An 11513-nucleotide genomic window follows, 5' to 3' on the forward strand; every position below is an offset into this window, starting at 1 on the left:
CTGTGACAAGCAGTAGTACTGAAAGCTGCAGTATTATTACAAAGATCTCAAAAACAACACGGTGTAAATAGAATTATTCCAGTAGATATGACATTTAAATCTAGAACTTTTGCCATTTAAAAAATTCACCATTTTTAAATCCAAGCAACACTGTCATTTTTTGAAATGTCTTACATTTTTAAAAGTCCAAGGCCATTCATGAAAGGTACCGGTTCAAAAGTCTATCACAACTGAGGGTAGATTTTATATAATAAAAACAGTGCTGCAGAACCTGGTTTTCTGTTTTGAGTTCATTTTATTTAACAGAATAACATAATTGGAAGGGACCTTGGGGGGTCTTCTAGTCCAACCCACTGTTCAACACCTAATACACCTTCCTATTTTCCCCACAATGCTGTAAGGTGGATTGGTCTGAGAGGGACTGGACCAAAGTCACCCAACCTGCTTTCATGCCTAACGCAGGACTAAAACTCACTGTCTCCTGGTTTCTAGCACGATGCCTTACCCACTATACCAGGGGTAGGCAACCTTGGCTCTTTTATGACTCGTGGACTTCAACTCCCAGAATTCCTGGGAATTGAAGTCCACGAGTCATAAAAGAGCCAAGGTTGCCTACCCCTGCATGGCTGGCTCAGGAATTCTGGGAGTTGAAGTCCACGAGTCATAAAAGAGCCAAGGTTGTCTACCCCTGCACTACACCAAACTGTCTCTACCCTGTTGTTCTGCTGCAAATGAATTCTAAGTATGTAGAGGCAGTAATAAGGAGAAACCACATTATTTGTCAACATTGCCTTTACGAAGCAAAGCCCAACAAAGCTGTTTTTCGTGGTACGAGATATCCATCAGTTTGGGCAGGAGAGTTCATTTGCATGTGAAATCACATTAATTAAGCATCACAGAGGGAAAAAATGCTGAAATCTGGAATGTAGTTTACAGTACAAGCATCAGAAATCTAAATGTGCACAGAAATCTGAACTTCTGACAAGATGTTTATTAAAAAGGTAAGACAGCAACTCTTAAGCTGTGTGAAAACAGTATGGAGAGCTCCGCAGAAATTAGGGATGGGGGGTTGGAAGTATTTAAAAATGCTGTATTTGTTCATCGGTATTGCTCAATGATACTTAAAATTTCTACTTTTGTAATAAAATAAGTTTGTAAAGAACATATGTTAGCCATTTCATTTTGTTATTCCCTAACACTAAAGATAAGTCATTACTGCATTTTTTAATGCTGAACACGGTTTCCATGTCAATTAAATCGTTGTTTTTGTCATTATGGCTGGATTCCTAATTCAATGTTTCTTGATGGCCATGACACTAGTTGTTAAAACTGCTTAAATATAAGATGGATTCTGCTACACCATGATCTAAACAATGTTTGCTCAGTGGGAATAAATCTTTATTCAAATAAATACCTAAGCAATTATGTAATGGACAATATTACAGTAAAGGGAATTACTAAAAGAAAAAACGTTGTAAGAACATTTTGAGAAAATTTTATCTGTTTTATACTAGACTGCAATACTGATATTTGTCAAAGCTATTTTCTAAAACAAGCTGCTTCTGATGAACTACTGGAATTCTCAATTTTAGCATAAAAAGCACCTTCCCACATGTATATAAGATGACAGAACTATTTACAAAGTATATATAAAATGAAATAAACACAATAACTTGAGCCTGGATAGCCATTTGGATTGTAAAGAAAAGGAAATAGAGGATTATAAAAATGCTGAAAAATTATATATGGGATCCATTTTGTGTTTGCTTTCAGATTAAATATTATTGTGAGAAATGTTCTATTTTGCTAAGTTGCTAAAATGGGAAATGTTTATCTGTTTTTTAAATTTGTTGCTGTATATTACTGTGGGAAAAGAAGTTAATGATTTCACTTTTATCAATAAAAATTTCTGAACTACAAAAGTTTTCAAAAACAACATTTTGCAGGTTATAGGACCAAAGAGTTTTACATTTTAAACAGCATAATTAGCTTGTTTGAAAGCTGAAGTGTTTACAGGTCAATGTAAAAATGTATTTAGGAGTTCTACAAAAATAAACACAAAAAGTACACTTTGTTATTGTTGCTTCAGACAATAATTCAAATATTAATCTTGAAAGACAGCAGCCCAACAGTTGATTTCTGGTCCCAGTTTAAACATCCCAAATAAAAGCTTTAAGTTCGGCTCATTTAAGTCCAATAATTAAGATAGTCAGCTCAAAACACAGAAATGAGGGCGAAGACTCCATATAATAAAGCACAGGGATAAGCTACTAGAAGTTGTTGTCCTTCCATTGCTAAGGCTGAAATGAAGAGCTTGGAGGCTGAAAAACTACACCAGCCAATAATTCCAGCAGCAAGAATAATTCCCATCATGCCCCTGAAAACAACAATAACGGGAAAGTAATCAAGCACTGATAACATCATATAACAATGTATATATCAGAACAGTTCTATCTATTACAGTGATGGCGAACCTTTTAGAGACTGAGTGCCCAAAATGCAACCCAAAACCCACTTATGCATCGTCGAGTACCGGCTGGGTGTGGCCCATTGGGTGGGTGTGGCTGCGGTGGTAATGGCAGACTGGGTGGGACTAAAAAGTTCAATCAATCAATTCCAACTTTGCAAGATCTTTTTTTTTCCCACGAGAAGTTGAAATTAACTGATTGAACCTTTTTTTTTTTTGCATATGGCGACGGAGGCCTAAAGCAAAACGGTTTTATAAAACCCAGCTGAAGGCCTAGGACTGGGGCGACGGCGCACGTGCCCACAGAGAGGGCTCTGAGTGCCGCCTCTGGCACCCGTGCCATAGGTTCGCCACTATTGATCTATTATATTCAGCTATTAACCAAGCATTGGGCCAGAGAGCAACAGGAAAGAACAAGCAACAGCTTAACTTGCAACATATCTAACTATCATTGGTTTGTTTAAGATTACTCAAGAACAGAAACCTGCCAAGTGCGCTATCCAATTGTACAGGTTTCAAGCAGTAAACTATTACCTGTCCAAAACTCTTGTTAACATTCCTAATTCAAATGTTCAAAAGCCTCCACCTAGACACTATTAACAAAACATCTTGCCATAGAACTAGTACTTATATGGATCTCAGTAAATTTGGCAAAATGTACACATACCTGAATATCATTCAGCTTTATGTAACATTTTAGAGTGTTAAATTACATAACTATGATATTGTTCTGAATTCTGGGACAGAATTCAGATAGTTTTCTTTTAATCAGCTTCAGAAATTCACCCACTTTAGTAAGTCGCTCTAAATAATTTTTCCTGACTACTGTAAAATGTTAGGGAATTGTTGCAAAGAAAAAGAAAAAAATGATGGAAGCTTGTAAAGGTAATCCTCGACTTACAACCATTCGTTTAGTGACCATTCAAAGTTCTAACGGCACTGAAAAAATATGACTTGTGATCATTTTTCACAGTTACAACTGTTGCAGCATTGCCGTGGTCATGTGATGAAAACTCAGATGCTTGGCAACTGACTCATATATACGAACGGTTACAGTGTCCCAGGGCCATGTGATCACCTTTTGCCACTTTCTGACATGCAAAGTCAATGGGAAGCCAGAGTCACTTAACAACAAAATTACTAACTTAACAACTGCAAGTGATTCACTTAACAACTGTGGCAAGGAAGGTCATAAAATGAGTTCACTTAACTATCTTGTTTAGCAACAGAAATTTTGGGCTCAAGTGTGGTCATAAGTTGAAGACTACCTGCACTTTGTCTTATAGCATTCCAGTTTCTTATTTACTTATAATTAAAATGATTTTGAAAAGAAGCAAATGAAAGGGGATAGGGAACCTTGTCGATGGGAAAGGATGCATCCGCAGGACCAGACTGCCCACTTCTGGATTAAAGGATCCAGTACAAAATATTGTGCTGAGAAGCTACTTTTCCATAGTTTTAAACTAAAATGTTTGTGGTACTTGCATTTTGAAAGTGCTGCAGTATCACATACTTTTTTTTACTGGCTACATTTTATTTGGATTGAAATGTAGAATTCTAAAGCATGTCCCAAAAAAGTTTTTCTTTATCTATAAGCAACCTAAGAGATTGCAAAAAAGAGTAAAAATTAAATAATTTTTCCAGTTTTTTTATTTGATCAAAAAGTGTTCCTTTCTAGGTAAATAGGACCAAAAAATACGAACACTGTATAAATAAAAAAAGGAAAAAATCAAATTCAGTTTAAAATGATATATAGTAAACCATTTTTTATTCTACCTAAATTCACATTTGCTATAACCCTTCATTTGAGTACACTTTTTTTTTATGGTGAGCAATAATATACAGTATCACTAAATGGCATGGTAATGGTCTTTGGTATTACTTACTGTAGGGAAAATACAACTGCAAAGCTTGAAAGTATGATCATAGGAAGAAGACAATATCCTAGGACACTTGCAACACAACCAAATGAGACCCCTGTCATACTCATTAGATTCAGGAGACAGAACATTCCTAGACATCCAATTGCACTAATTCCATATACATAGCCAAACTGAATTTTTCCAGCCTAAAAAAAAGAAAAAACAAAGGGAGAGAGGGAAGAATACATTAACGTTCTGGATATGTTTTAGGGGAGATTTTGCAAAGAGATAAGTAAAGCATACAAAATAAAATTAAGTGAGTACCAGATACCTTTTCAATAACATTTCTTATACATTTCTGAAATTTTAGAAATAAGATTTTAGTATTATTGCACATCCATGTTTCAGACGTTTTACATTATTTAAAAATAGGTTTTCCCACATAAAATTAAGTGTTACCATTCCACTGCTTTATATAATTCAACCAAGTTTAGATGGAAATACCAGCAATACAAATATCTGTCTAGTAAACCAATTTAGAAGTGAAATACAGCTATTTGGATCCAGAGTAAAAAAGGTATTTTGGCAGGGGCATGGGTGTGCTTGCTGAGTTTGTCAGCACCTCCTTAATAACACTGTGTCGTTTCCTGTGTTTGCTCACAGTGGCCACCATGATGTCAGGGAAATAATAGTGAACTACAGTAACGTGCGAAAAAGCTAGTAAACCCTGTTGCCGTCTCCTAAATGCTTTCTTTTTAACGAGGTGTGCCTTAATTAAGTGCCAATAGATGCAATTAGTGTGCCCCATCTCCTCCAAAGCATCCTCTCCTCTTTGAATAGCTGCACATCCCTACAAGCTAGTTTTATACAGACTTTTAACGCAACAGATGAAGCACCACTTAAGTATTTTTAAGGAGCATTGTTTATAAAACTAAACCCAGAGATGTATCATTAATGCCTAAGTCTATATAAAAGCACTATTTCAGATCAAAATCTGAAAGAAAGTATTTTCCAGGCAGGTTTCCTGATTTTTCGCTATGGCGATGCTCTGTGTTTGATGGGGATTTGTCTCTTTATATGTGCGGGTGTGTTTTGCAGGTATACATTGCCCCCCCTTTTTTAAAAAAAATAACTATACATCTTTGAATATTTTAATAATAAATAAAAAAACAGTCTAATTAGATTAATATTTCAATGGTCTGAATCTAAAGAATAGGGATATCCAGAAGGTACTCCTGAAGGTATGGAAGTGCCTTAAAGGTCTATGTCACTTTTCAGATTCAACGTTCTATTTCTTTTAAAAATGAAAACAGCAGAAAGGAAAAAAAGGGAAGGGAGAGGAAACTATAATTTCCTATAGAATTTGGAAGAATTTATATTTCTATAGGAATTTACTGTGTTTCCCTAAAAGTAAGACCTACCCCGAAAATAAGCCTAGCTTGATTTTTGGGGGTGGGCCTAATATTAGTCCTACACCAAAAATAAGCCCTAGTTTTGGGGCGAGGTACACTCCTAAAAATCAAGCTAGGGCGGGGAGCTGCCCCATGCACCCCACACCCGTTTACCGTTGCAGTCAGGTCTTCCATGAATCGATACTTGCCTCCCCTCGCCGGCCCACTTCTTGTGTATCGCCCCCTGGCCTGCATTTCACCATCAAAGGTCTTACGGAAAGGCCTCTGCAGCTGAGAACTGAGCTACAGATTCAATCCGTAGCTTGGTTCTCGGCTGCAGAGGCCTTTCTGCAAGGCCTCTGATGGCAGAATGCAGGCTGGGAGGCGCCGCACACGTCAATCTGGAGCTCCATTCTCAAGCTGCAGAGGCATTTCCTTCGGCTGCAGAAGAAGTGGGCTGGCTGGGTGGGCCTGCTGGTGCCGCTGCCACCGCGAGATGAGACTGTGGACAAGACATCCCCACAAAATAAGACCTGGTGCCTCTTTTGGAGGCAAAATAAAAATGACCAGGTCTTATTTTCGGGGATGGTATACATCACTGGGCCGCAGACCAGGGTTGAGGATCCCTGTTCTAAATTATTCTGCTTTTATGAGTGTAGTAAATGTACTAAAAATCCAGCAATAGTTTTTTTTTCCACCTTGTGGATCAGGGACTAGGCTCCAAATAATGACCATAAGACTGTAACTCACATTCTTCAATAGAAATTATATTCAATCCTATGTATCATTGTTTTTATAAATTACTGATATTTAAATGATCAAGTCATGATTTCTGTTTGCTTTAATCTTGTAACTTTCAAACTGACAGGACTACATCTATAGTAATGAAATCTTACCAACAATAAGGTGGCTCCAAAGGCTAGGCAGAAGACCATAGGCCCTGCCAGATCAGTTTCATTCATAATGTTGCCATCTGCAGCTTTTAATGGATGCAGTACTGTTAAAGTCTTCTGCCAGATATGGTCAAAATTTATTCCTAGTTCTGTAGAACAAATTAAGAACACAGATTTAATGGATTAATCAAATTTAAAGAGTCCTTCTCAATTATAGTTGCATCCCTTGTGAATTACAAAATGTAGAGAATTCAAATAACAATAATTTACAACAGAAAATAACCAAGCACCCAGATAGGAAAACCTACAAAACCAATTAGAGAAATATAAAAAGCATATCAGAAAAAAGGCTCATAACCCACTCTGCCCCTACACCTGCTGAAATAGTGAGATCTTCGGGGTTGTAGAATATATATGTACTAAATTGGAGATCCTCTTAGATAACCAAAAGTCAGAGACCAAGTATATAACTAGCTGCATTAGTAATCTTAATTTGTAAAAGGTCACCCCATCTCAATTTCGTATGTTTTTTTTTCTTTTGCTTCATTTAGTTTTCTTAAGAGATCATGCTACCTAAGTAAATGAAGTGAAATTAAATGCCAAAAATGAAGTAAAATTAAATGTTAAAAAATTCTGTCTTTACATTAACATACATACATCCACATACACTTCATAATCAGCTATGATTACTCCTATGTAGATTTGATCATATATTTTGGCTGACATGGAATTCTGCAATGAATAAAAATCAAACCTTCTAGTAACGGAGGTTCATCCTCAAAATTGCTTCCATAGAAAGATTGTGATGAAGATGGTGTGTATGCTGGTGCTGGCTGAAAAATTTGACCAGTGTACGGCTGTTGAGGCTGCATTATCTCTGGAGGGACATATCCACCTTGCTGAGAATATTCATAGCCACCGTACTGCCTGCAGAAAACAGAACTTAAATATTTATCAAATGAAAACAGAATCTTCTTTGCCATGGAAGCAAGTTTAAGGCACCAGAATATTAGCTAAGTGCCGAAGTGCCCATTCCATAACAAAGGCATCATTGTACACTGATTATCACATTGATACAAACTCTAAATATTCTATATAGTTCCTGAAGAAAATTATTTATTAAATTTGTTTGCTGCCCACCTCACCACAAGAAAATTAATGGAATATATTAATATAAATATTATTTATATAAAGAAAACAGATATATCAATATTTGAAACATATCAAAATTATTTACAGGATAATTCTGATTAAAATTACATGAATTTATTTTACCTTACTTTCTAATATGACAAAATACAATTTCTCACTTTAAATTTGTTATAACTTTCCAACTTATCCAACATTTTTCTCAAATTATTACCAATTAAAACTCAGATATTATAATATAGACCTTCATATCCTCAGATATTATAATATAGTCCTTCTTCCAAGAGAATCTAGACCATTGCCTTGCTTTCCCATCGCTGCCATATAAAATAATTGATACTAGAACATACTTCAGGTTTTGTGACATATACAGTCATCATGTATCTATTGTGACATACAGGGACATTGCCAGACTTAAGGAAGAAGAGTTTTCAGTGTCAGTATTTTCATAAAACTTTCTTGCAAGTAAACAATAATGTATACTGAAAGGGAAATTTTATACTGAAGAATGATTAACCCATGCAACTTTGGATTCAAATATTTTATTTGAATCAATAAACTAATGATAGCTACATTATTTGGTGAATGTGCCACAGATTAAAAAGTACTCTGCCTGTTCATACTTGTTGCATAAAAGAATAATCCAATATGCATTAACACAACATGCAACTAGTATTAGCTTAACCAAGTGCACTTACAACAGTAAGTAATCTTGGTTGAGCATCAGTGAATGCTGCTGTTTGACTCAATTTTTACACACAGCCATTTTCTGAAATTCTTCTGATCCTACACTATGGATTTATCTTAAGATTTTCTTGTTTCCAGTAGATGGAAGTTATTTTGAGAAATGTGAACTTCTAAATAAATAAAACCCTTTAGATATAAAAATGGCATGATTGTCAAATTAAATAAAACTCAACACTTCAGCCAAATGCAAATAACAGATAATAATATATTGGGTATTTGGAACAGTAAAAAAAATATTACTTGCTATATGCTGCTCCTCCTCCAGCATCTCCTCCATATTGTTGTGCTTGATCATCAATACTGTAACTTGTCTGATAGAACTCTGTATTGAAATTATCAAATCCAGACATTGCTATCTGTAAAATAAATATTTCTGTTACTATTTTCTACCAAAGTATGGCCCTTCTATGATGTCTTCATCTACCAGTCACCAAGAGTAAAATACAATCTTTTGGGGAAAAATAATGCAATCAAACATTAAATTATTAGGCTCTTGCACTGCTGTGCATCCAGTCATTTACCGAAAAGGAGAAAAGGACCACAACATTTTATAATATGGCATCTGATTTTCCTCAAACCGCCTAAGGAAAGTAAGATGACCACAATTGAGCCCAAAATTTATGTTGCTAAGTGAAACATTTGTTAAGTGAGTTTTGCCCCATTTTTACTACCTTTCTTGCCACAGTTGTTAAGTGAATCACTGCACTTGTTAAGTTAGTAACATGGTTATTAAGTGAATCTGGATTCCCCATTGACTTTGCTTGTCAGAAGGTCACAAAAGGGGATCCCATGACCCTGGGACACTGCAACTGTCTTAAGTATGAGTCGGTTGCCAAGCATCTGAATTTTAATCATGTGACTATGGGGATGTTGTGATGGTTGTAAGTGTGGAAAACGGTCATAAGTCACTTTTTCAGTGATATTGTAACTATGAACGGTCATTAAATGAACTGTTGTAAGTCGAGGACTACCTGGACCGACTACAGCAGAACCTACATTATTATATTCAAAACTATATTCTTCAATGCTTTCTATCACAGAGACATCATTTGTTAGTGTTGGTGCCAGGCAGCCTTTAAGGATTAGACCTTTGGAGCAGCACAGAACATGGTGATGCTGAATAGAACAGAACAAAATAACAGAGTTGGAAGGGACCTTGGAGGTCATCTAGTCCAACCCCCTGCTCAGGCAGGAAACCCTATACCATTTCAGACAAATGGCTGTCCAGTCTCTTCTTAAAATCCTCCAGTGATGGAGCACCCACGATTTCTGAAGGCAAGCTGATCCACTGGTTAATTGTCCTCAGTGTTAGGAACTTTCTCCTTAATTCCAGGTTGCTTCTCTCTTTGATCAGTTTCCAACCATTGTTTCTTGTCCTGCCCTCTGGTGCTTTGGAGAATAATCTGACCCCCTCTTCTTTGCGGCAGCCTCTCAGATACTAGATACTAGAATACTACTATCATGTCACCCCTATTTCTTCTTTTCTTTAGAGTAGCCATACCCAAGTCCTGCAGCCATTCTTCATATGTTTTAGTTCCACTGGTTAATTGTTCTGTTAAGAAAAATCTCCTTAGTTCTAGGTTGCTTCTCTCCTTGATTAGTTTCCATCCACTGCTTCCTGTCCTGCCCTCAGGTGCTTTGGAGAATAGCTTCACCACCTCCTTGCCACAAAGAAAAACACAGGATCTGAGAATGGAAAAACGTTGGGTTTCGAGAGACCACCAGCAATACTAGGGCATTTCAGCCACGCACTCCGAAATCCCGTCCTCGCAGCCAGAAAAAACACAGAAGCGAAGAAGGAAGACGCTCCTTGGGACGACTGCCTGATAGATGGTTTCCCTTTTTCTTTCCCTGGAGCCTGAAGGAGCCCCTGCGACAGAGTCGGATCCTCTTGACAAATTCGGGCACCACCCTGCTCCCCTCTCCCCGAAGCTTACCTTCCCTGGAAGCCTCCTTCCCTGGCGAGGCAACGACCCTCCCCTCGCCTGCCCTCCTCACACCGTCGCGAGGTTCTTCCTCCCCGCTTCACCCTCGATCTCTGGGAAGCTACGTGTCAGAGACCCAAGAGGAATTACTTCCGGGTTGTGGACGCGAAGCGGCATAACGCAACAGACGTTTCCTAGCGGAAGCCACTCTCTCTCCAACATCTCCATGATCAAACCTTCCAATCGATATAGGGATGCTGGACTCCTTTCAACATATGCGTAGTGAGGTGTCTATGGAGATTCTCAGTCATCCAGGTTCACCATACTCCCAAAGGTGCTTTTTCAGTTGCCTCCTGAAAAAAGCACCTTTGGGATGCGTAGTGAGGGTTTCAAACTCTTGCCTGGAACCCTGTGCTTTCTTGTGGGTCCGCTTATCTAAATGAACGTACAAGCTGAGGTTGTACGTTAAGGGGAAAAGTGATCTACTTTTATATAAATAGTGCAGCTTTGGTAACTATAAGCTGCGATCTGGAAGTAGAAAAACGATTGCTGATATGTAGCATGCTTTTTTTCCCCCCATCAGCACCCCAAATGGTAAAAGGACCTGATCTGTGCACCTTTTATCTAATAGTTTTAGGCTGTGGTATACTTTTTATGGTCCTGTAATATTGTACCAGTTACTCTCTTTCTGCGTTAAAATTTCCAAACTGATATTGCAGAATGCTAAAGTATTAACAGATGGCACTTGCCTGGCTTCTGATCCTTGACTTAGACTTTTTCAGAAGTTTCTGTCGTTTTTGCAGAATGGAAGTTGGCATGCTGTAAAACAAGTTGGCAGCCTCCAGCCTCATCCTTATTTTTGACAACGTCCAATGCTTCGTTTGAAAATAGGTCCACTTGCCCTGAATAGAATGAAGGTTAATCCAGATCATGCAGAAGGGGGAATTATTGGAGCTGACAATACTGGAAATACCTCCCATGGCTGTTGTAGTATGAATGAGAAAATGTTTTACAGATTATTTGTGTGAGTGCCAACAACATGTACTCAAAATTCCAAATGTGCCCAGTAGCTCTCCAAA

The 11513-nt window shown here is 37.5% G+C and overlaps 1 protein-coding gene across 1 annotated transcript; it reads right to left on the reverse strand.

The window, feature by feature from the left end:
- Positions 1–976: 976 nt before the first annotated feature.
- YIPF5 (Yip1 domain family member 5) lies at positions 977–10567 on the reverse strand. Its single transcript, XM_015830554.1, has 6 exons — positions 10447–10567; positions 8750–8865; positions 7368–7540; positions 6617–6762; positions 4354–4535; positions 977–2377 (listed from the first exon to the last, which is right to left on the reverse strand). Exons 2-6 carry the CDS (start codon positions 8857–8859, stop codon positions 2215–2217), a joined length of 774 nt encoding a protein of 257 aa, XP_015686040.1. The 5' UTR covers positions 8860–8865; positions 10447–10567; the 3' UTR covers positions 977–2214.
- Between the last annotated feature and the right edge of the window lie 946 nt (positions 10568–11513).

Source organism: Protobothrops mucrosquamatus, unplaced genomic scaffold (genome assembly GCF_001527695.2).
Source record: "Protobothrops mucrosquamatus isolate PMUCROS unplaced genomic scaffold, P.Mucros_1.0 scaffold_245, whole genome shotgun sequence".
Lineage (NCBI taxonomy): Eukaryota > Metazoa > Chordata > Lepidosauria > Squamata > Viperidae > Protobothrops > Protobothrops mucrosquamatus.